This window comes from Argiope bruennichi, chromosome 10 (genome assembly GCF_947563725.1).
Source record: "Argiope bruennichi chromosome 10, qqArgBrue1.1, whole genome shotgun sequence".
Taxonomy (NCBI): domain Eukaryota; kingdom Metazoa; phylum Arthropoda; class Arachnida; order Araneae; family Araneidae; genus Argiope; species Argiope bruennichi.
This window is the reverse complement of record NC_079160.1, coordinates 29030986-29058541: the sequence shown is the minus strand read 5'-3', so window position 1 is coordinate 29058541 and position 27556 is coordinate 29030986. Positions and strand designations below refer to the sequence as shown.

The window sequence follows — 27556 nt, the reverse complement described above, 5'->3', positions numbered from 1 at the left end:
GAACTAGGAAATATGAAGATGGCTTTATGGAGATATATAGATATAGTCCTAGGTACATTGATATCTATTCATTCATACATATTGAATTTAATAAGACTCATTTTACAACTTTCATAATTCAATGACAACGTATCTAACCGGGGAACCACATATAATAAATAAATATATAAATAAGTAGCAATCGAAAGCGCATAGTGAAACATTTTTTCACACATAAATTCGCTTGCTCTCATTTCCCCCGTTATCGAGATATAAGATCTTAAAGTCTGGCGACATTTTAAGTAAAGTCAGCAAATTTGGCGACTTTTTGCGAGAAATGGAAGATTCTGGAAGCAGTGATCAAAATGTCGATATCTTTATATTAACGAAGTAACAGCGACTCTTCTAAAATATTCCATGTTCTGTCTATGCAGAAAAGTCGCCGAAGCTGTGCAAGACAAATGAGATCGAAGCTTTAAGATTAGATCAGAGTTTAGTTTGTAAAACAGTAGTAGCTTCCCTTCTTATAAGTATTAAGTTGTTTGGGTAAATTAGTGGTACCACTGGATGCTCTAACACAACATTGCAACGACGTCAACGTGCGGGAAGCCATCTCTGAAACTGCGACATTTCAATTAAAGAAAATTCCACCAGGTGCTTCTGCCAAAGTTCAACCTTTGAATTCTTCCGATCCTGGAAGCAGTTTGAAATAACGGAAGGAAGAGTCTATCTGTTTTTTGTAAAGTAAAATTTATAAAATAATATCTGGTTTTGAATCCGAAGCCGAAAAAGATGGGTTCTGAAATTTACAATACCTAGGGGTTCCTATGGGGCTTAATCCAGCTCTGGATAGAATAAGTGCGACAAAATTGATCTTTACAAATCTACAGGACACTTGTGGTCAGTAGAAAAAGTCAAGTAGAATGTTGCAATAATGATTCGAAGTCGGTGGTTTTCTCCTCATTCCACCATACAACGAAAGTGGCTTAGTAAAGCAGATTTTAAAAATACAGTTTTAATGTATTAATGAGTAGAGATTTTTAAGGTGAAAAATATGGAAATCAATACAAAATCATAAAAGCGTGCGGCGCTAATAGAAATACGTTCAGCAAATTGATATTTTAATCAGATTTTTAATACATTGTAATTTTTAATGTTAAGGACTTTTTATGGTATTAGGAGTGGCTTAATTTTTATTTAACAATGTTTTCGATATTTTTCGCTTTTATCTTTTTGTTTATATTAGAGATTAAAAAAAAATTCAAGAATATACATCTCAGCACACTATTCAAAGTGTATTTTTAATTATTTTTTATTACTATACATTTTTAATCTTATCTATTATTAAAAACGTTAAGGTATTTTAAATTTATTTTTCTTCTCAAATTCAACACCAGAGGGAGCCAGGCATACAATAAAAATTTGATTATCTATTAACAGGTAATTAATAGAATGACTAATGCATCGCTTATGATTCACATCAAATATACTGGCTGTTCATTAACTATTGTCGGAGTTTCTGTACCTCATAACTTCCGAATAAAAAATATTACACAAAAACGGATTACGTATTCGTAAATTACAACTCAAAGAATTTTACGTGGCAACAATGCGATCTTAGCGCATTTGGAGTCTGGGTAATTATGACGTCATAAATAAAAATGGCGACCGTGCAAGAAAAAGCAATGTGTGTATTGTGGTTTTTCGAAACTAAATCAGTCATAACTACTCAACGTCGCTTCAGGACCACGTACAAGAAAGATCCTCCTTCGGATAATTCTATCAGACGCTGGTTAACACAATTTCAGGAAACTGGTAGCGTTCTACACCGAAAGGGAGCGGGAAGACCGAACACCAGATATAACACCGTTGGACTTCTTTCTATGGGGGTTTGTCAAGAACATTGTGTACAAGACCCCTGTGCCTTCCCTTGATGAACTGAAGCGGAGAATTGTTACTGCGATTCAAAATGTTACCCCACAAATGCCGGAGAACACTTGGAGGGAAATCGAATTTCGTCTCGATGTGTTACGAGCCATGAAGGGCAGCCATGTGCAAATTCATTAATCTTTTTAATATCATTAATAGAATTCTTTGAGTTGTAATTTACGAATACGTAATCGGTTTTTGCGTAATATTTTTTATTCGAAAGTTATGAGGTACAGAAACCCCGACAATAATTAATGAACACCCTGTATAATTAGGTGTTTCCTTCTCAACAACAGTTAAGAATAACAAAGAAGGGGCCATCTAATTAGATAGATGGTCAGAATTATATGTGTGAGCCATGGCAGTTTAATAAACAATAAAATATATGTTCATTAGGAATATACAACCTTATAAAATTTCGATTCTCAAGCACAGTAGAAAGAAAGTTAAACATTCATGACAAAAATTCAATTTCCATACACAAGAAGTAAATCAAGTTAAATAAAATCGATAGTTAAAATGAACGGAATAGTCTGAAAGAAAGAAATTTGTCTCACGTGGTTCATCTGGCGGTAAACCGTCATCACCGACAGGTATGTCTTGCTGAGCTTCGGGCGGTGTGAAGACAGTGAACTTGGGAGCGGCGACCCTGACCAAGGCGTCATGGCTCAGCCGTCGGGTTGGGTCACCATAGATGGCCGACAACTGGACCACATACCTGGTACCTTCCGTCAGGCCCCCGACTAACTTTGACGTAATGCTAGGCGGCAGAGAGAACTCCTTTTCTAGACCTACAATACAAAATAAATAAATAAGTACAGCATCGAGGAAACGGTACGAGGGTTCTCAATTTTATTTTGAGAATCCGTCACATGAGTGTTTGGTGCTGCTTCATGGTACAGTGAAAGAAAATGAGTTCTAAGGATTTGAACCAAAATTCAATACAAGACATTAGTAATAAGAACATATTCCAAATTTCATTTATCTTAATCCTTCCTTTTTTGACTATCGCGTTTCATACAAGATAATGTACTGACCGACATATGGTAAACTTTCCGACGTATTTCATTCAAAATTTCACAAGAATTTGCATTTTAAATGCTAAAGTTATGTATCAAATTTTATTAATATTGTTCTATATATTTTGTTATCGTGTTTACTTGTGCATTCAGGTTTCCTAAGATTGGATAACGTTCAAAATTTGATAGGACTAAACAAATTTTTAGTAACGGCCACATATCCAATTTCGTCGGCCTTATTCAAAACATTTTTGAGTTATTATATTAACAGATATACATAGCACTGAAAATGTGTTTTTCGAACTCCGGGAGTTCTGAAACTTGGAATATTCGTTCAAAATCTCGAAATCGAATTTTTTGATGATTACAATAGGTTTTCCTTGTATGCATTTATTAGAATTTGACTTACAGGTGTCGATGAAAATTTTTTCGTGTGCGCTGTCTACAAAGAAAGAGTGCCGAATTATGTCGATTCGAGTTTAGTTGTATTAACGTCCAGTTTTAAAGCAACACTTGGACTATTTTGGAACGAACCTCGTAATTTTGAACCGCTGTCAGATGACGAGGACGACACCTGAGCTGGCACCACCCTCTTCACAACACAGCACACCAACGGGAGGACATTAGGCCCTGACGGATTTATCGTGCAACAGATCCCCTTACACGGCGGTTCTTCGGTGGAATGGGGTCTCGAACCTGAAACCCTACGGCTCACAAGCCAAGACCTTACCACTAGGCCACCACGGCTCTTTATGTCGATTCGAATGACAAATATTGATGAAAACTTTCTCGTGCACAAAGTGTAGAAAAAACAAATGCTGATTTATGAACATTTGACCTCCAGATGTTGACGAAACTTTTGATTTATATCTATTTCACCTTCAGATATTGATGAACAGGGGTGAAGACCGTCCAAAATATGACAGAATCATTCTCGGTAATTCCAGTAATAGAAAAACGCAATGAGCTAAAAGTATCAAATTCTGTTTATAATTTTAGCATCAAATTAATAGATTTCTGTCAAAAAGTCGATAAAATAAACGAAGTAGGACTCTTAGGATTATTTGTTATTCTGGCTAATTACAGGACATACACGTAGCAAAACAAATTATAGTTATGACCAGACAGTAAATATGATTGAGACACGAATAAGATGAGCTCCAAATCCTTTCCGATTCACCAGAGAGATCGTGTCTCCCATCCAGCAATCAGAAAGACAAAGAATCCTTTCTTCGGTAACTCGAGTCACGTAATCACCGCCTTCCACAACAAGTTCTCTCCGAAGTGGGATCAATCCTGATTTATTTAGCAGGCCCCTTTCAGCATTTCAGAAGAGGGATCGCCTTCTTTCGATTCGATTCCAGAGGCGGGAAGCTTAATGGCAGAGTTCTTCACTGTTCCTGATCCATTGTCTTCGAATTACTATGGCTTCGTTTTCCTGAAGTGTGCAACTCTCAAATACTGAAATTTTAAATCGATGGGAAGGTAGTTAAATGGAATTTGCAGCCATGAAATTTCAGCAGAGGTTTGTAAAACAAGCTTACCTAAATTACATATTATGATATCGGCTGTCTTCGAACAGCGGGCTTGTCCATGGCAAGTGCCATAAGAAACAACAACAACAACATATTATGATAACCGTCCTCATAATCATCTGAATTTCAATACTCTAGCAAATCTGTAAAATTTCTGCCTTGCAATTTAATGATAAGAGAAATTCACAGATATATTTAAAAGATACTGATTGGATGGCAGTTCAATGAACTTCGAGCTTGGCGACCATTTGGTGTTAAAAATGAAGGTTCTGGATTAAAAACAATGGCAATATCTTTAGGAGCAATGATATAGAGATCCTTCTAAAAAGTTGAATATCCCGGTAGGAAACTACAAAAGGCAACACTTTTACACAAGGAGCCAATTTTCTCTTAGAAGTATTGAAAGCAAAGCGAGGTCTCTAATTGTTAACGATAAAGAGTTTTGCAATGATGTGCTGTTTGCTTGTGTTGCAAGTTTTTACAAGTGCCCTTCTTTGTGCACGCCTTACTTCGTTATCCGTTATTCCGCACTTCTTGCATTGTACATCTACTGGACGGTATTCCTTAACAATATTATGGTTGAAATAAATACATACTAAAAGGAATACTCTTTGACTTTCGCGTAAATGAGCACAATTTTAAGCAGATTTTGTGCTGTTGTTGTTTGGCACTTGCCACGGACAAGCCTGGTGTTCGAAAATAACCGATTTAAGCCTAAAGGGGAGGGCCTCTTGTTTTTATCGTAGAGCCAACAAGGGCCAAGAGTACGACTTAACTACATACACGTCACAACCTTTTTTACGGGGTGGACTTCATTCACAGATTGTAATTTAGACCTGAATCAGAGAATGATCACCCCTGATCCAGTACCCCCAGAGGTATTACTCTCGACATGTGACCGACCCCTACAGATTTATACGCGCGTCAGCCACCAAGCACGCAGAGAATCTTCGGCCGGCGGGGTTCGAACTCGCAACCAAAGGGACGCGAATCCAACGCTCTACCAACCAGGCTATCCCGGCCATAGATTTTGCGCTTCACAGCGCAATGAAGAAAAATCTAGTATGGATCTTTCCATCGATAGGATCCAAACGCATATGTCCGCTGTTGAAGACAATATACCAGATTACATTTATCTTAGTCGTTACATTTTTAAACAACAAAATAAATAGATGGACTAATGATTAACCCTTTTCGGACTGAGTTTAAAATTTTACACAGATCTAAATTTCATCTACGATCTGACAGAAACTACAAATTTGGAGAAAAGTAAGCATCGGAAATTTGATGCCTCTAACCCGTCATCTTTTTTAGGCATTTGGTATAAAAACCGAACCAATTTTTAAAGAAAAATGGGTTTTTCGTACTAAGAGAAATCTAAAATGTGGAGATTCATCAAAAGCTCGAGGTATAATTCTTTTGGCAATTAATTTACTTTCTGACTGAGTACTTGGCGCATGAGAAAATAAACTGGTGTCCAAAAATAATGTAGTGAAAAGCTTATAAGCCAGATAACAGCCATGTAACACGGGTTATTGCTTTTGTCTTGTGGTCTTGTTACTGGGCTGCGAACTACAAGGTCCCAGGTTTTATCCTTGCTCATACTCATCCGCTACAATAGCATAAGTGCGCAATATTAAAGTGGCAATTATGAATAAGAGAATTAAGCTGACATTTAAGATTATTTATATAAATTTAGATTAAGATTATTTGATATGAATAAGAGTAATGTATGGATTTGCCAACTTTAATATCGACTAATAAAAAATTTTAAAAAAATTCAGTATCGAAATTTTTTGTTTAAATATAGAATTATAATTTTTAGAAAACCAGAAAAAACAAGACATTTTTCGACATATTAATGATAATTTGTAAAAAAGGAACCTAAAATCGAAAATTGCAGCCCACCTCAACTTTCAATATACTTATCAGGAGTCGCCAATATACATGTATATTAATTTATAAAACATAATATTTTTTTTTCATTCCTATCATTAGCTTTCGTATATTAATGTATATTAATTTATAAAACATAATATTTATATATTTTTTTTCATTCCTATCATTAGCTTTCGTATATTAATGTATATTAATTTATAAAACATAATATTTTAATTTTTTTCATTCCTATCATTAGCTTTCGTATATTAATTTATAAAACATAATATTTTTATATTTTTTTTCATTCATATCATTGGCTTTCGTAATTTGCATTTTAGAAGCAATTTCTTAAAAAACAATGCTCTCCAATGCCTTAACGTTACATCATGAAACTAACCGTTTAAACGTTAACATGAAACAAAGCGTTTAAATTTATATACTACCTTTATCTTTTTATATTTAATTAGTTTGTGCTATAAGTATTTAAATATTTATGGCAGCTAATGGTAAACTTTTAACCGCAAATATGTAAGCGCTGACATTGCGGCTTGTTCAACTGTTCTTTCAACTTCCCCCGTCTCATTTGTTTGGTCTACTAAAAGAATGTTGTCCATTACAATCTACATCTGCTTTTTACTTTCCTTTTTTCCTCTCTCCCTCAAAAAAAAAAAAAAAAAAAAAAAAAAAAAGGTTAATCAGGTTGATGACGATGTAAAAAAAAGCGGAAAGCGGATTATTTCAGATGGAAGATGTTACACCACGTTTCAAAATGATCATCTGATTTTAAAAGAAACAACAATATACTCTTACACTATCTCTTATTTTAATAGGTAATTTCCAAAAAAATTACCTAGAAAATAAGAGGTATCTATCTATATGGAGCATCATAGAAAAGAAATGAAACCATTTAGCGTTGGATAATGTCAAAAATATTGAATTTGACGTGAAATAGCTTTTAAGAAACAAGAAAAAAAGTTCTAAAATTAAAGTCTAAACACCTGATAAGGCAGATTTATGTCACTTGAAACTAGCAAGAACCAATCACCTTACCCATTTTTCTCTGCTACTAACAGTTCTACTGCAGCAACAAGGCTCTTTGAGGAAATTTATAGGAGAACGGAAATCCACTGAATTCTTTCTCGAAATTGGTCTCATTAATTTTGGCATCGACATTAGTTGTCTTTCTTTATCTACCTGAACGGTTTTGTAAGCCCCAATATCCAGGTGTTTTTTTCTCCCTAGAAGTTTTCTATTTTATTACAGGCAGTTTTTTTTTTGTACCTCAGTTCAGAATTTCAAATTTATTTACTTATCTCTTGTAAAACTGTATTGATTTCTACATTTCAGAAATTGGCACTTTTCCGTTAACCGGGCGCAAATGTCGCCAATTGTGAACCAAACAAAAATTTGGCGTTCAGTTCAGTTAGACCCTCGAAAGTATCCCGTTGTTTCAAGTAACATAATTTATTTTAATAGGAAAAGTTAAAATCTTAACCCACGCGTCAATATCTGAATTTTTGCGTATACATGCGATAGAGAAATTATAGCAATCGTAAAAACATTCGAACTCGACATTTTGACTAATATTCATGTTTTAATCTTCCCTGAATTCGGAAAACACATTTTTAGAAAATACTCGTCTGTCTGTTATAAAGACAACTAAAAAACCGCTTTGAGTTAGATGGATGGAATTTGATATGTGGTCTTTATATTAAATTTGTATATGTCTATCATATTTTTAGCAAAATACGTTCAAATACAGTCTGTCTCTCCGGTTGTTCGAATATGTTGTTGTTGCCTATCCCCAAGATCAGCAGGGCTAGCTCAAGTCCATGATATTGAGCACCCTAAAAAAGTCCAAAAGCATCAGTGCACTGTTTGTCATATCCCGTCTGGAAAGCCCCAAGTAGGCAAGGATATGTTCAGGTGAAGCCTGCATCTTAGAGAAATAGTGCAAACATCAAAGCACTTGGAGCTACCAGAATATTTTAATGAACTCAAGATGACCACGGAGGAAGTGAGTAAGGGTGGCTTGATCTTGTCGGCTGCAAACAAGAGCCAGAGAACCACCCGCATGATCACCTCGATACCAGTGGTGCACTGGTGGAACACACCAAGAAATTTTATTCCTGTTTACAGCGATGGAAAAAAGCTCCGTAAAGGTGAGAGGTACAGAAGGTATCAAAGCCTCTTCAGCACCGGACTTGGCCAGGAAGTCGGCAATCTCACTACCCCTGATATCAACATGGGAGGGAATCCATTGCAGGTGTATCTGATGAGTCGAGGAAATGTGTTTCAGTTTTTAAAGGATATTTACTCCAGTGTCATCTCTCACACTATGCCAGCTGGCCAGACGTTGGATGGAGCTTCTGCTATCAGAGAGGATCCATGTTTCCTTTCCATCAGTGACTGACTCAATAGACATAAGGCCTTGATCAATGGCTATCAGCTCCCTACGAAAAACAAAGCAGTTGTTGGAATTTCTCCTTTGAATCCTTACCTCTTCATCTAGAGATTTAATGTAGACTCCACTTCCAGTACAGCCCTGTCGTTCTTACTCCCATCCGTGTACATCAGAATAGCATCCAATGGAATACTATTAATTGTTTCAAGGGCCAGCTGCTTTAAGTAGACTGAGGAATCCATTTGCTTATTAACTTGAACAGTGAGGTCAGTATGGAAATAGACATCAGAAAGACCCACCGAAGGATCGATACATTATGCCAGATGATGCTGTTCAACAGTGTCGGCAATTAAATTACAAGTTTACTTGGATAAAGGGACTATTTCTTCTAAGCCGTTGATTGTTGTGTAAAGTACCAAGGTAATCAGAAGTACGATTTAGAGAACAAAGACCAATATGTTTGTTATAGTATTTAACTAAATATTCACTTCTTCAAAGACCCAGCGGCCGTAGATCTGCTTTCCAAAGCACAATGTCATTGGAGCAAGAATTCCGAAGATCGGTGATAATCCAAGCAGCACTAAGCTGAACACGATCATAATCGAATATAAGCTATAAGATCGAATATAAGTCAGCGCAATGACTGAAAAATGAAGGGACATAGATAGATAAAATTCAGAACGCAGATTTAACATCTGTAGTGTAAACACTTATCAAATTTTTCATCTGAATCCAAATCGATCTGTACTTTCAGAAACATGTACACGTAATAACTCGAAAACGCAGTGACATAAGTATATCAAATTTCGTATGGAATTTTGTGATTACAAGAGCAGTTTTGTGTAAAATTTTTGTTTCAATCGGTCGAGAAAAATGTGTCACACAAATTATATTTTTTGGATACTATTATCTGTGGCGGATTGTGATGAGCGAGGATAGAACCTGGGACCTTATGGTTCGCAGTCCAGTAACAAGACCTCAATACAAAAGCAATTGCTCGGGTAGCGTAGATGTTAACTGGCTTATAAGCTTTCACCACAGACTCTCCCTCCAGTGAGTCGGAGGTGAGACGAACGATATGGCTGTTGAGTGGTGATGTATTGGCTGTTGATTCTAATGCGCCTGTACCCATTAGAGAAGCATCAAGCGTTATGCGTACGTATGTGGGTGAGTGACTTTGGTTGCTGCGTCAAATGAGTCTGGTTTTGCTGTGGGTAGATGGCGCCACAACAGCTATACGAAGGTTGAAGGTTCATCGTCCCGGTCACCAATATGGCGGATTGGTATGGGTCGAGGATAGAACCTGGGACCTTGTGGTTCGCAGCCCAGTAACATGACCATAATACAAAAGCAATTGCTCGGGTAGCGTAGATGTTAACTGGCTTATAAGCTTTCACCACATATTTGTCATGGATTAATCGCCAAATCACACGAAGATGTCACGATAATTCAGTAAAAATGCTAAATTCACGCCAATGGTAAATATTTCGTAACTATTGCACGCCAATGCCGTGCAAGACGTACTCTGGGATAACCATTATGAGAAGATATGAGAGAAAGTTTTGTGAAGACCACTCCTGCTGGTTGCAGAAATACCAAGATTGCTTATTTAAAAATTCTGAACAATTATAACGATTACTCTGATTTTTTATTTTATTTATAGATGTTCACCGTCAAACGCATTATAATTCATGTCGGATGTTGTATGCATATCATCATGTAACATTCTTCAACAATTCTTTATAATATTGGCCATTTCGTGTAATAGGTTTTTGTAGTCAATTGTTCGTTATATTATCCCGAAGCGGATCTTTTTTAGCCATAAAACAGCGAGGATTCCTTTCAGATTTATGGCTGAAAAAATATTCTTTTTTCATTTCGAGATTTATTTTACAAGCATCAGCCGGCAAAATAACGCACTTTTCCTTTCCATAAATTGGCAACGGATTTCCAGAATGAAAGCGTAGAATTTTAAAGTTTGCATTACGGAGCATCATTTTTTATTTTCTCATATAATGTATAGTAATCATCAAAAAATGAATGTATAGTAATCATCAAAAACTAAATGTATAGTTAATGAATAGTATTCATAAAAAAATTCTAACTCGCGAGTTTCTTAAAAATCTCGAGATTATCTATGGCAAAGATAACTAAAAAACGCTTTGAGCGAAATAGATGAAGTTTGGTGTACAGTCTTTACACCAAATTTGCAGGTATATATCAGATTTTGAGCAAAATCCATGAAGAGAAAGTCTGTCTGTACGGCTGCTCAAATATAAGTTAGTTCGATAACTACAAAACGAAGAGAATTAGATGGATAAAATTCGGTCCACAGATTTAACATCTTTAGTACAAATTCCACCAAATTTTGAGCGAAATCCAACAAGAGGTTTACCGTCTGTCGGTCTGTTAGCAAATTCACTAACTCAAAAATGGAATGATTTTTAAAAAATATATCAAATTTCGTACGTGAATTTGCAACTTTGATTGTAATTTTATATCAAAATTTCGTTTCTATCAGTTGGAAAGAAGCCCAGATTCAATTTTTGAATAATTTTGACGCATGCGAAGGATTAATCCCAAAAGAACTCGCCAAGAATGATACAACAGATTCACTAAAATTATTGAATTCATGCCAGAGGTTGATATTTGTAACTATTGTACGCCAATGCCATGCAAGGCGTTTACTGCGATAACATCTTTAATAGATAGAATGCGAGAAATTGCATCGGGTTGGGAGACTAAACCCGATGGTTCTTTAAGAGATTAGCCTTAACATTAAAAAAGACATAAAATTAGTGAAAAAAAATTAAAGGAAGAATCTGGTCTCACTTTTAATCTCATCTCCGCATAAGCACCAAAAAAATATATAAATTATTTATTATACAAATTATATAAAATATTTATTAATTTTTCTACTGCTATTTTAAGAAATATATAAAAAAAAATCCGCCATAAAAAAATAATCCAATTCAAATTACTGCAGAGATCCTTATTTAAAGAGCTAATGTCGGCAAGTTAAAATTTTCTTCTGTTGTAAAAATTTTTCAAGCCAAAATATAATTAGCATGCATTTTAAATGCATTTTAGTCTCTGATCCAGGTATAGAGAACATATTTTAATCTTACCGTGTCCTCCATAGTGCGTGAGAGGCGTTAACGTCAAAGAGTAGGTGAAGAGCTTGAGATTGCGCCCCTTGGGGCTGGGAGGGGGCTTCCACGATAGCTGCACAGAACTTGAGGTCGTCTGCTCCACCAACACTTCCAAAGGCGCCGACAGGTCGTCTGAGGAAAGAAAAGATTATAATTCCAAAAAGTTATATTGTATTTAAACTTTCTTTGCATCTGATACAATAGAATTAAGATAAGGTTTATATAACAAACTATTCGATGTTCCCCAGGTTTCAGTTCTAAGTACTTATAATACTTTAAACTTAATAAAACCCTTTTTCGCTGCAGTATTTTTCACTGACTTTCTTCATTCTCTATTGTGTCGTCTAACCCCTTGGCTAGCAGTTAAGACTTTCGCTTCTTTTTTTCTGTACTTTGAACCATCTAACACTAGTATATCAACTTTCAGTTTCTTATTTTTCTCCATACATTATTGCTATAGCGACAATGCAAGTTTCTACATATGATTATTTTTTATTGTCGTAACCCAAAGTATCGTTCTCTTCTTTTTGAGTTTTGTGTGCTTGATCGAAATAAACACTACATATTTTTCCTTCTTTAATTCATTCCCTCCCTCTTTCCTGGTAAAAAAGAGAATCAGTAAGTCTGAATGTCTGATATATGACATACCGACTCGGATCTTCCAAAAAATTGTGAAAATTAAATAAAACATTATACTAATATCTTTCGAATTGCCGTTCATGCATTTTAAAAGATCTGTATGCAACGAAATAAAAGAAGAAACAGAAATTCTGCCTTGGAGCTATTCAAAATAAAACAATGGTTTTAATAGTTTAAGAAATATGTCAATCAAGGATATTGCAAAAAAAAATCGAAAAAAAAATCATTGCGAAAAAAAATCGAAAATTTCATGTTGTTTATCTATTGAATTTCAATATTTAAATAGTAGACATAAATACAAAAACTATTTTTAGTTCAGGAACTAGATATAATATATTTTTAAGCTCTCTGCAAAATTTTAAACAAATCATTTAATAAACCTCTAAATTAGATTTTTGTTTTATATCACTTCTTAGCCCCCCCCCCAAAAAAAAAACTTTTGTGTACTAACTGGTATATTTTGGTTCCATAGATATTTTTTAATTTTTAATTCAAAAATTGAAAAAAAAAAAATATTTTGCCTGCAAAATAGCATGCCTATTTTTTAAAGCTTTTTTCAAAAAAATTCACCCTGAACGTAGTCATGCACTTTAAATTAGCCTTATTAAAATAATTATTTGTTTTTTAAAATGGTATATAAATAATTATCGAGCGAAATATTGGGGGAAAACTGAGCAAAAACATCACCGTTAAAGGCGAAATAAAAAAAAAAAGAATAGTACTATGTATAGAAATGGATTGAGTTAATCCCTTCCGGTAAAATGACGAGTAAAGCTCGTCATTGGTTTTTCATGCCATATAGCCATACGACGAACCATTTCGTGCCATATGACGAGCTATATTTGTCATGCAACAAAAATTACTGTTGAATATAATAATAAATTTGGTTTAAAATTTCTAGTGTACTGAATCCGGTAGCACTTTTTATTACTTCAGTTGATATTATAAATCACTATCGCGTATTCTTTACCCTTAGATTGTCCTGGTAGAAGTTATGGCCAAATTGTTGTTAGTCACTGGATTTCATTCTTATAAACATTTAGTGTGAACATCGGTCTTACTAAAAGAAAAACGTGCAGTGAAATAAACATCGTTATAATAAGAACAGTACAGACTAAGAAGATCAGGGTGATTGGAGGAATTCAGAAAAATCAGAAGAAATAAGCGTACATTTACCTGATACTGATAATGAAACTAATGATAGTGAAAATATTACCAAGAAGACAACAACGCGTTTAACGACTAATAACTGAATTTAGTGAATGCTATGGAGTCATAGATACATTATCAGAAGCACGGATTTGGAAGGAAATAGATAATGTGCCTGAAAAAAAATATTAAGGGAGCTCCTGGCGTAAATGCGAAAACTAGGCACTAATTTGAAGTCAGAAGTTTTTGATGAGGTGTTTAATATGAACTTACGAATTACAATTATATCCATATCAATAATATAATTTTAACAATATGTAAGAACTATAAAATAATCTAAGCTTTCTTAAGGTGTATGTACACACTTAAAACTTCGAAAATTGTTCAAAATATCGAATATTTTTTTATTGCTTAATAATGTTCTCTGATCCTTTAGCTTTCAAACGATTTCAAGATGTTTTCAATATTCGAAATATTTCTCCAGTTATAATTATTTTTCTTGAGGTGCTTTCATTAAAAACTCTAGTTACGGTTTTTTTAAAACTCATTTTATGAAGAATGATATTTTTCTACTATGTTGCTTCATTCAAACAATCATAACTCAACAAGAAATGAACCAAATACAATTATTTATATATCAAAATAATCTGTATGAAATAGCGGATGTTTTGAGCTTAATCAAAGTTATATTTATAGAAATAAATTTTCAATAGCTATTTAAAAGTTAAAATGACAGAAAAAATCTCGCTTTTTCTATTCATCGTTGATGAAAAAATTGTTTTAAAAAAACTATATATTTTTATAACTTGATTGAGGCAGACAACATGAAGACTAATATTAGGCATCATTTCTAACTAGAATTGTGTTTCTGTATAAATTAGAATTTAAGATATCATGTTTCAAAAAATATGCTATTAGCTCATTAAATATTATTTAATTAATTAATAATGAGTGTAATATGTTTTTTTCTCACTGAAATGAGTTTAAACATATGTTAATGACCTACTGTGAAAAAAATGGATTTTTAAAGTTAAAATTAAAAAAAGAAATCTTTTAGTGTGTACGTACACCTTAAATAAAAATATTGAATGGTTATTTCATGCACAATCTTTCATTATTAAATCTTACTGGAAAGGGTTAAGTACTCGACACAGAACAACTAGCGTAAAGAATGTAGCTACACATCTTACTTTAAAGACACTATTTTTAAAGAACATAAAATAATAACACATTTTGCATTTCTACAAGGAAAACAAACAGCTAGTTTACGCCCCCCCCCCTCCTCCACATCCATTCTCACACAAAAAAGGTATTAATTCAGCGGGCCAATTTGTCTCCGAAACAAGGATATTAAGTCTCACTTTGATAGCTACAGTGTTGCCTTCTTCAAGAACTGGCAATAACCTCTCTCGACATCAATTACTTAAGAAGCAAGAAAATACTTTCCGCCCTTAGTGCCTCTCATTGTTTTATTTTTTTTCACCCCCGGAGTTAAGAAGGTTGGGAAAGTGGGCTCGAATTCATCACCGCCAATTACGCCAAATTAAACCTGTCCGAGCCAAACAAAATTACAAGGGGAGAGAAAAGACTCCGAATCTTGAGAAGAAGAGAGTTAGCACGGGAATTATAAATAGCGCGAGGGAGGGTTTACGGGAATGGTTAATGCGACTTGAAATGTACTACAAAATGGAGTTACGGTCCTCTCAGTTGTTGGGGAAGGAAATAAATAAGACGCCGGATTTTTAGAAATGGAATATGCACTTTGCTCGACGATTTACGGAAGAATGATTTGTTTTATGGTTTGGATGAGTGCATAAATTTAAATTATAGGTTTGAAGAGTAAATAGAAGATTATAACAATCCCAGAATGAATTTTATTGCTATTCTGCTGATAAAAATTAGAATTTGTAAACAACAGATACACCTTTCAGTCCATTTATCTTGAATATTTTACACTCTAATGCTGCCACATTGGTTAATTTTTAAACCGTTAGAGATAAACATATAGTTCCAGATGCAAAAATTGTTTTTAAGAGGTGTATAGTTACTTCAATTAATAAATGTACTGCTGAAAAAGTTAATATATTTACAGTTTCATACGGTGTCATGATTTTATAAATAAAATATTATACACACGTTAAAATTTTAGAAAAAAAAAATAAGCGTCAATTTGTAAAACTAAAACTGACTTATAAACTTATAAAAGACTTATGACTTATAAACTTATAAAGCCTTGAATAGCATTATAATAAGCAAATCAAAGGCCATCTCGAGGAAACAAGGTGCTCTGTTTGATGGATTTTTCTGGAGGCGATAAATGAAATTTTTTAAAATCTTGATATCCATAGCTCCATAACTCGGTGAATTTTAATGGCACAATGAATGAAATATTTTTTTAAAGAGTTTCATGTGTCAAGTATATTGCATTAAGTAGAACTGTGACATAGTTGAGCATATAGATTTCATAATCTTTTCAACAGAAAATTTATTGACTGAAACAACATGAAATTTGATTCTTTATGTTCTTTAAAGCATTTACTCGACTGTAAGTATTTGCGTATCTCTAGCGGTTTAAAAATTATTCACGATAAGGATAAAAAGCTAACATAAAGAAAAACTATGCAAAATGTTTATTTTGTTTACTACCCTAATCAGATTCCATGTTCGAAAATTTTATTTTATTAAATCGTGATGATTACATGGGAAAAAATATCTTAGTTTCACAAAATTTTATTGACAATATTTGCATTGAATATTTTAAATGGGGTTGCTGCAAGTATATTTTTCTAAATCAGACATCGCATACTTTGTGATTAATTTATTATAAAATATTTTACAACTAATTAATAATTAAGATCCAAAAAATGGCAATGTTTTGATCAATTTAAAATTGGCCAATAGAAGAATTTGCATAAGGATTGAGTATGAAAGTGGTGTGGTATCGAAATATTTTATTTATGAATAAAATAAGAAAGAATTATAAAAACATAATAACACTATTATAACAATAGACATCGCTATATCAATCGAAACTATTGTTATTTTTTATTTGAGACTTACGGAACGATAGAAATGAGAAAAAGAAATAGCGAAAAATGAAAGAAGACCAAAATCTAGCGCCTCACAAGCTTCAAAATAATTCATACATTAAATCGAACTGAAATTTAAAATGCAAACGAAAAACACACTGTTTGGCGATGCTTCTCTGCCTCCCATTCTACCCAGGAAATACCCTCAACTCTTTCCTCCCCAAAGCCCGGTAAAGTGCTCGAAATCAATTCTATTCCTTTCTCCAATACGAAACTCGAAATCCCATTTAAATTTCTAGTTCCTCCAAAAGATCTCTATTCCTAGATGCATTCCATCAATTTAATATTACACAAGATCGCCTGTCACACCTTGAAATCCACCCTTTTCAATCCAGCTTCCCTCCGTGTCCCTCCCCCCTCCATGAACGGGCCAATCATCCCTCATGGATGGGGTAAAAACGGGAACAAGGTAGCAGGGTTTTAAAACGGTTGTGACTCATTTCATCCTCCAAGCTTTAGCACTTAATTTTCATTTAAGATCCAGTCGTCCCGACGCCAAATACCGTTTGAGTCATCCCCCCCTCCTTTCACAAATTGACCGGAGTTAGAAAGTGGAACGATTCTCTTCCTGTTAGTGGGTTCTGAAGAAGTCCTTGCTTTGTTTATCAGTTCTTAAGAAGGAAGTGAAGTAATTCTTCATTGAAATTTAAGGTCATTCAAGAGATGGTTGAAAAAGCAATTTGTAGTACATTGGGACATTGGAAGACTTCATTCCTATTCTCTTAATTCGGAGAAAGCGGTGCATTTCTCAGACACGAATAGCATGAAATGGACTAGAAATCATTGTAAATTTTATAACAGTGGTAAAAAATTTTCTACTTTAAATTCACTTTTTGATTTATGGGATGCTCCAACTTGCAGGAACAAAAGATAAGGAAATGAATTTATTAAACGCAAATTTTAACCAGAGCAGATATTCCTCATTAGCACTTTTATTTCAATATAAAAGTGCTAATTTCCTGCCCCTCTCGCGTAAATATTTGGGACCAGGGCAAGGCCAAGAATACCAGTGATCAGATTTTTTTAGATACACACGTGAGCATTTTGAGCTTCGTAGTATTAGTGCTTGCATGCAATTTGATCATTTTTCACTTTCAAAAGGCATTTATTCAAAAAAATTGGTACAATATATACCAATAAAAATATTTTCCATCATTTTCTATAACTTTTTCCCATTTTCGTCCAATAAGTCTTGCAATTGATTGCCTTCGAAATTTTTTGGTCCTCCAGACCGTTCTTTGTCATTGACATCGAAATCTTCACTCTTAAATCGTTGACACCAAGACCGACAATTGGAATATGACGGAGCATCATCATCATCATAAGTTTCCAAAAGTGTCTCATGAGCTTCGGCAGCAGATTTCTTCAAATAATAATAATAATAAAAAAAAGCAATGAATGTCGAAAATGCGTTTCATGATTGGGGTCTTTATACACTGAATAACTCAATAATGCTAAATGGAGAACTTTTAAAATGATAAAAATAAAGTAATAGTAAATTGGTAAAACCCAAAACCATTGTCGTTTATATAGATATTTCGCATATTTACCAGTAGATGTCGCTGATTAAAATACATGTAATAATGAAGAACACTTACATTTTTTAAACAGTTTTTGTCGATATAGTTTTTCTACTATTTCAGAAACAAGATCACATACGAAATTTCATTTATCAATAGAACTGAGTTTTTGAATACAGATTGACAAATGGCCAATCATTGACAGGTTTAGCTCAAAATTTGACACGGACTTATATTTTGGATGCTAAAATTCTGTGCCAAATTTTGCAGCTTAGGTCTTTCCCCTTTTGTAGTTTCCTTGCAATCTATAGCACAATTTTAGCAAATAAATACAAATGGACAGATGGTCAACTCATTGAACAAATTTAGCTCAAAATTTGATAAGGACCATGCTATACTTTAGATGCTATAATTATGTACCAAATTTTACAGTCTAGGTCTTTGTCTTTTGTAGCTATCATGTTTCCTTGTATGTGAACAGATAGGCAGACCAATTTTCAGTTTATGGATTTCATTCGCAATTCGATAAAAATCCACGCATTTTGTTATCAAAACCCCTTAATAAATTCCATCCGTCTAGCTCAAAATATTTTAAGTTATCATGTTCACAGACGGATAGACATACAAACATAGTACCAACAATGTGTTTTTTGGATTCAGTGAGGTCTAAAACGTTAAAATTTGTCAAAATTTCCAGTAGCAATTTTTTTGACTAATTCAGTACATTCACTTAGTATATTTTATATACTAGAAAGTAAAAATGTAATAATTCAGTTCATATGCAATGTTTCGAACAATTTTTATTGACAGATGGAATTACCAGAAAATCCGAAGCAGATTTCTTTTTTAGTGAATTTGTCTCGCTTTGAAATTCACTTTGCTGTCTGTATTTTTTTAAATGGTAGCACTCGGGCCAAACAGAATTGTCTGTTCTTCCCACTTAATGTTTTCTCGTAGTATAAAAAGTCTCTGTATATATAAAGTATACAAAGAGAAAGTAATGTAATTGACAGAAAAAAATTTTTAGAATTACATCTGTCTGTCTGCGAACAAAATTATTCAAAAACGTGGAGCTGGAAGGATGGTCTTCATACCAAAACTGAATACCTGTTTCAAATTTTGGGCAAAATAAGGCCTAATAAACGTTGGAATAGATTCCCCACCAGATGGCATTCTCCTATCTTTAGAAGTGATGCCACAACTGCCAAGAAGTAATAGCCCGACTGGAACTCTCAAGAAGGAGAGACGATTCCTGTAATTTTAGTCTAGTTCTTGAGCAGAGAAATTCAACAAAATCGAAATGCGAACTGTGCATAGGTGGCAAACTTTATCTTAGAATACTGCATCTGATTGTAATATCACCTTTACGACAGTTCTTCGCACATCATTAATGTATTTTCACTTTAAATTTAAATCTAATCAGTTTTGCTGACCATTCACTAAACGATTAATCTGTGGTGAAGCTTTATAAGCCAGATAACAACCTCTGGACAAGAGTGATCACTTTTGTCTAGTGGTCATGTTACTCGGCTACGAAGCTAAACGTTGCGAGTTCGGTCCTCGCTACTGCCAAATCCCTAAAAATCTATTATAATGGAGAGAGCGAAGGACTCATTTAAATCCAATATAACTAAATAAATGTGAATACGATAGCCACAAATGCCACATGCTAGACGGATAGAATTTTATTTATCAAATGATTATGCTTTTCTCACCCCAATCTGCTTCCAACTGCTGTTTAATCGTATATACATGAGGGCGATAATTTCAATATATTACATGCCACGTGAATCGTGAATGACTCACACTATTTAATTAAACGAACCCTTTTCTATTACATTTAAGAAACAGCAAAAAAGGGATAATCTAATAAGATAAATAGTTCAATGCAATAGTATGTTTTCACTTCATCACCTGCATCTAAGGACTTGATGCTTAGAAAGGTCTTCAAATGGCGGAAAAGGGATAATTGCAAGGTGCAAAATATGAACTGTGTGGCGCATGTGCATGCATCACCCAGAGAAAAAATTTGAGCGAAAGCATGCCGCCTCGCATTGTCTGATAGCCTTCCATGCCGCTTGTTCTAGATCTCTAAACAAGATCTAATAATGGAAAGATCATGATTGATGCCTTCTGCGGCAAAGCTCCTATAACAAAGCGGACAGTCTACCTCCACACGCTGTCGTTATGACTTTGTGCTTAGGAAGTGCCTCTTTTACCTTCAATTTGATCGACAATCTCATGTGTTGTCACTTCAATCAATCGTCATGTGGTCCCTTTGTGCCATCAGTGCACACAAGGAGCACCCATGCTTTACTAGCTGTGAGGATAAAGCAAAAATATTCAAGCACTTGCTTTTTTTCTTCTTTTTGTGTTCTTCACTGAGAGTTTAGGAATACTATTTAGGAAGTCACAGGCAGTACAATTGTACTTAAGTTTTTAGGCAAAGTTTGATTTTGATATTCGTGGGAATCCCGAAGATAGTTTGGAAACCAGTCATTCACCAATTGGGGTGAATTTCGGTATTAAGTAGTTGTTCCGTCCTAGAGACACCTTTCCCCTATTCCAGCTGTAGTCATCAGGAAACCGGCGCATGCGCAGTTTCCGTTGAACTTTGATACGCTTCTTTTTTATTACTTTGTGATTCATAATTTGTAATGCCTAATTAGAGATGTAACGTAGAACGATGTTGCTTTGTGTTCGTGTTCGTCAATAAATGTTATTCTGTGTTTTATGATATTTTCGATTCATCGAAAGCTAGAAATAGATTTTAGATGTAGATTATTAAATAACTGAACCACATAATAGAGTTAGAATGGCGCGATTACATTTAGATTTATTTGATGAAAGTTCTGGCGCCATATACCTCAATCAGTAGTCATATCACATTTCTCATGTTCCGTAATGGTCCTGTTCCATAATTCCATTTCTCCTGTTCCGTAATGGTATGACCTGGTTTCCAGATCTTCCTTGAACAATGTTTGGCATGAATCTAGCATTTTTATTGAATCTATTGAGCGAATACGTATTGTGGATGTTCTTTTTTTTTCCGGGCGACTGAAACCAAAATTGGACATGGAACTACAGCTGTATTCTCAAGATCACATGCTGTAGTTCGTTTAGTCATTGCGTTTACATGTATGCAAAAGTACAGACAGACAGACAATCAACTTCTAGGACTGGTTAATAGAAAACATGCGGAGAGCAATTTAACCAACCATTGGTTATTTCATTACAATCAATTCAAAATGCCAACCTTTATTTTCACTACCTGGAAAGTCAGGTTCCATGTAGCCACCGTGTCCTATATTTAATTTAAACTAATAGCATGGTTGTAGATACAGTTTCGAAAAGATGTAATGTGTTGAAAAGCATACAAATTTCAGCAAAATTCTCATATAAGTCTGTTAGCAATTTCAATTTTAACTCAAGGATGTACGTAGAATAAGCCAGGGTGGTTACCGACAGAAATGCCAATATAAAGGATCGCTAAAAGTGGAGAAATATATATGCATTTCAATAATACGAATTTAAACAAAATATAAAAAAGTGTGCTATTTTATATTAATTTTAAATATCCAATAAATATTTTTGTGTGAAAAATGCACCATTATTGGTACACATATAACAAATTACAAACCTCTGGTCTAAACAGATATATTTTAAATGGTTGCTTTAAATAATCATATCTAAGTCAGAACTTTAAAGTATAATGAAACCAGTTTCATAACTAAATGAACGTACCCATCAAAATTCCTGTTGACTCTTATAACTTGACATTTGCTTCAGAGAATTTAACAATATGCAACTAAAACGAACCTGATACCACTAAATGTTGTAGAACTGCAAATTATCAGGCAATGTTGGGAGAAACCATATAATTAGCAGACGCCCCCCCGCGATGCCATCTCAAATGTCAAACTTAGGAAACAACACGTGCTTTCGGATCACGAGAAGTATGCAAATTTTAAAAGGCGGGGGGATCTAATCTCTCGGTGCGAAAGGGTTGAAGACGATAATGGGATGGAGCTGCCGTATAAGTTATCATCTGCGAGGGGTGGGACGCGAGAGGCAGACGCGAAGGTATTAAGGAAGCCCTACAAGCAACGCGATGCCTTTTTGATGGGGCAAAAGGGGGAGGTAAGTCGTTGCGTGGCCATTTGAAGCACGAAGGAATGCACCGTGATGTTTAAAATCAACCTTTAGTAGCAAATGGCTCCAAAAATGTTGAGCTACTGTTAGTCTAGTTGCATATTATAACAAATATCAATGACTATCAGAATCAAAAATAGTTCGTAAAAACTTAACAAAGCATTAAATCAATAATAATAATGAAAATAAAAGAATATGGAGCGACATAGATTATTTAGGCAGGAATATTGTAAAAAATCACTTCTGAAAAAGAAGGGCATTATTCGTTTCACCCGATTTCATGTATAAACCAAGAATGGCCGTGTTTAAAATATTTAAAATATTAAATTTCTTGCCAAATTTAGCAATTGTTTATATTTCTTAAACTAAAATATGCGAAATTTGACATGTGATCTTGTGACTTCAATTGTAGTTCTTTGGTTTTCAAGTGGTTTGAAAAAAGACATCCAAAATACATATTGAGTTTTCTGATACTTGTGTATTAGCTGCATCCCTGTGATTAATCGCCGAAAAAGTCTCTAAACATCGCATGCTAATAAGGATTTTCGTACCTGTTATTCATCTAATGGCATGCTTTTCATGATGCACAAGTAATTTATTACATTGTAGGCAAAAAAGTTGCAAGAATACCACTCCAAAATGTGTTAAAGAGGATATGAAATGACAGCTTTATAATTTCTCAATTCTTAAACCATTAGGTGAAAGATATTGAGAAGTCAGTACAGTGTTTCGTATCAACTTACTAGTGTGTTTGCACCTTGTAGTGCGTTTTATAATATACTTCTACGTACAGTAAAGATAATTGGATATGCATTTGATTTCTTCTGTTGGTCGCTTGGGTCCAAAATATGATATAAATTGATAATTTTAGTTTCAAGACCACAAGAAAAATTTCATATTTTCTTTGCGTCTTTTCCTTTTATAAACTAAATAAACGAAATAGAAAATCTCACCAAAACATTTTCACATAATCTCCAATTAAGGCTTCTACCCTTTTTCTTTCGCATAAAATTGAAGGATACGAATTCCTTACATAAAAGTTAGTGAACGATAGTTACGAAAAATAGATCTTTATCATGAATCTAACTATTTTACTGAACTAACTAATTTATGCATTTTGAGCATCTTTTTTACCGGCCTAATGGGACCAAAATTTGATCTAAAACTGCAGTTGATTGCAGTTGCTGATAACTTATCGAATTTCATTGATTTAAGTCATTGTGTTTACAAGCATGCGAAATTACAGACTAGCAGACGGTCATTCGTTTGACGGAATTTGTCCACAATTTGATATCTATATTTCAGATACTAAATTAGTGTACTAAATTTTGTTTAACTAGTTCTTTGAGTTTTGTATTTATCGAATTTACTTGAAAAAAGACATCCAAAATATATATTCAGTTTCCTGATACTTGTGTATTACCTGCATCCCTGTGATTAATCGCCAAAAACATCTCCAAACATCGCAGACTTTCTGCGAATGGATTTCTCTCAAAATTGAATAGAAATCTACAAATTTGATCGTAATTTTATATACCAACTTTCAGAAGTCTAGCTTAAAATGTTTTTTGAGTTATCGAGTTCATAGACAGACAGATAGATAGAAATAACGTCAAAAATTTATTTTTCTGACTTAAGGATGTCTGAAACGTGGAAATTCATCAAAATACCGAGTTCAAAGTTTTTGACGATTAAAATACTTCAATACTTCATATATGAGAAAGTAATAAGTGAAGTGAAGTTAACCTATTAACCCTTTCTAGGGCCGTGGGAAGTATGCTTCCCAACAAATTTATCAATCTTTGTATGAAATTATGTAGTTGGCATAAGTTCTGACACATATTTTTAGAAAGACAGAAATCTAGATGCTTCAGTCCTTTATCTTACACAAAATGATGTGTCTTGATTTATTAATTATTAATGAACCAAATTAATTAATTAATCAAATTAAATTTATCCAATAAGCTAAATGAATCCCTTTTCTTATTCTAATTTCAAGCCTAAAGATATTTTAACATAATATGACTAGAAAAAAATGGCCCTTTAAAGGGTTAACATTAGCTAGCTTTGGAAAATAAATTTGTTTGGAAACTGTGTATTTATGATGCCACAGTGTCAATGAAGTTTAATTATTCTTTTAAATTTAAACTTAAATAAACTATTATTTTAACGCAAATTTAGTAAGTTAGAAATTCGTAAAATTATCACTGATATACGATTCATCAGCTTAGTATCCTTTCAGTTGAGAAGAAATGCTTACAGAGGATATAATAAATAGAATTTGATACCGTGTTATTTTTTGAAACTGTACCAATATTTTTCCATGTCTTTCAGAAGTTAATAAAATATATTTCCATTTAAAATTCGAGATGTAAAATTCTAATTTATTCATCATTTCCCTGAGAAATATTATTTATCACTGAAGGACTCCATTATGGTATAATTCAATCAAGGATTCTTTTGAAAATAACTCGCCAAAACGTTTGAAGAAATCGTATCAAGTCATTCTCTCACCTCTTTGAGAAGATACAAAAATAATCCACCCATCATCGCCAAGAAATCTAGCCAAGGGACATTTGTGCGGGCAAACAAAAGGAAGAAAGCAGTACCAATTCAATAAAGGAATCTTGATATCCCCATTCAGAGCCATGAGATGAGGAAATATGGGATTTTTCTCCCGTAAATATCCAAGAAACGAGTATCGAATCGAAAAGAATCTTCAATGTATCTTCGTTTCGCATCCGATGGTACAGAAGAGGGGGAAAAAAGGATACAGTATGTCGTTAAAGGGAAAAGGTAAAGGATTTTCTTAAAAAAATCGCATCCTTTTCCAAAATTTCGTACTTCTTTCCCCTGAGGTTGGGTTTCTATGGGAACGGTGGTACTTGAAGATTCTTTTTTTTTCTTCTTCTTTCTGGATTCCGTGTTTAGAAAGAAAACATCTTAACGATTTCGGAAGGGAACGGAATTTCGGGGGTCTTTTCAATAAACAAGGAAATAAGATTAATTTCTTCCTACCTCTTCAAAGGAAAAGTTCGGTTTTTAAAGAGGTTATAACATAAATACCGGTTCTGTGACGTTTGAAAAAGAGGAGCATCGTCATTTTTTTTTGTAATACTCAAAGAAAACAAGATTAAGAGATAAAGATCACGTAAGCCCTTTCTTGTGGCGGATTACTTCTTGGTTAAATAGCTAAGGCTTCGCTTTGTAAGCAAATATTTTGACAAGAAAAAAAAATACGTCTTGGTTTGGAAAATTGAAGATAACTAGTTTGATCAGCAAAAGAAAGAGAGAGAGAGAGAGAGAAGAAAAAAGTGGTACTTTTTTTTATTGAAATTGATTTAAGAACTAATGCCTTGAACCCAAAAGATAAAATGGGGGGTGGGGGGGGTGTAAGATATTCATATCTCTCAAATATTATACATTCTACTAATAATGATAACGAACAAAAATTTTTCTTCAAGATAAACCACTTGAGGGAATTGACTACTGGAAAGAAAAACATAACGAAAGAATATACGAAGAAGAAAAAGAAGAGGAGATTGGAAAAGTAAAATATCAATATCATGTTCTGTTTTTCCTACCTTATGTTTGCCTCGTACTATATAAGGCATTCAAGATGGCCATTAAAATTTTTAAAATAAAGAATAAGAAGTTGCAGGGAATAAAGTATAAGGAGTTACGATATATTCAGAAGAAGCTAAAACACATCTGCTTAAAGTATTCATTTTATTATTCTTTAAAAAAAGTAAAGGTTTATTTCTGTAGCACATAGTTCATACAGACCAGTCGAAATGGTACTTACACATGGAAAAATATATAACAATTTTATTGATTGAACTTATAAAGTTGGCTACCTGAAAAACCTTTCTAAATATAGCTCCCGGATAAGGATGGGTAAGAAGGGAAAAGGGTGGAAAATTTGTAATGCCGATGTTTCAATTTTAAATAAAAGGCTATTAATCTGAGAACAAAAGTTTAAATTGTTAAACAAGGTAGATTTATTTAAAGAAAATTCGACAAAGGTAGGTTTTAAAAACACACACTTATTAGTAGAAATTTATTAAAAATAAGTGTTATAGATTTAATTATTTTCTGCTAATCAGTCTTGAATTTATAATTATCAATATCATAGAATTTTGAACACATTTTCCGTTTTTACAAATTTACAGATAGACATGTAAAAATATTTCTTTTACGGACTCACTCAAGGCCCAAAAGTAGAAATTTATGAAGATCACGAGGTTGAATTTTTTTTTATGTACTTCATAAATAAGAAAGTAAAGCTGCCATATAGTAATTTTAATTTCTTTTATTTACAAAATACTAGAGAGAGCAGGTATTTATACGTATGTATAATATGTACGTGTGATTTTTTATACTATTTAACAGGCGACAGTTTAGAATATTTTATGCCTTCGCTATCTAGTTACTTTAGTATGAAAATGAATTCCCAGTACCTTTTTTTAAGGAAGAAAAATGAAGGAAATGCATGTACACAATAGCATTTTCATGCGTTAATGAGTTATTTATGCTAAGGAAACAAACACAGAACAAAGGGGAATAACCTCGCCTTAAAGTAAATACCGGCTTCCTCATACGCAGTGGCGAAATTTTCCAGACATAAACTACTTAGTTATAAACTTTCCTGGTTGTAGTAAGAAAACAAATTCTTTCTAACCCTATATTCCAGCGTAATAGTCAACGCGACATAAATTTTACTAAATACATAAGCTGAGGTTAGATCTTTTCAGAGAAAGCAAAAGAAAACACTGAGAAGGAGAAAAGATCGTACAAATACAGAAGGTCAGGGGTTAGGAAAGGATTTCCAGAAATATTTCACCAATATAATAAAAAGAGAAAAAATTTCTACAAGCTGCTGTTTTATGAGTTCGTAATATTTTTGAACATACTTAAGCACACACATTACTACGTGACTATGTTTTTCCTCAAGAGTTTTGTTAAGATGGCTTTTAAAACTATCCTCTCGTTGCTTTATATACATTTTTTTAAATTTATGTTTTCCCTTTAAATATATATATATATATATATATATATATATATATATATATATATATATATATATATATATATATATATATAATTCT

At 33.5% G+C, this 27556-nt stretch overlaps 1 protein-coding gene across 1 annotated transcript in view; it reads right to left on the bottom strand.

Annotated features, from left to right (window-relative positions):
* LOC129988707 (uncharacterized) overlaps positions 1–27556 on the bottom strand; it is a 345098-nt gene that overhangs the window by 11353 nt on the left and 306189 nt on the right. The window contains exons 2-3 of the mRNA XM_056096978.1: positions 11876–12031; positions 2466–2699 (exon numbers count right to left, since the gene is read on the bottom strand). Of these exons, the coding sequence (XP_055952953.1) occupies positions 2466–2699; positions 11876–12031 (390 nt within the window). The remainder of the gene's footprint in view (positions 1–2465; positions 2700–11875; positions 12032–27556) is intronic.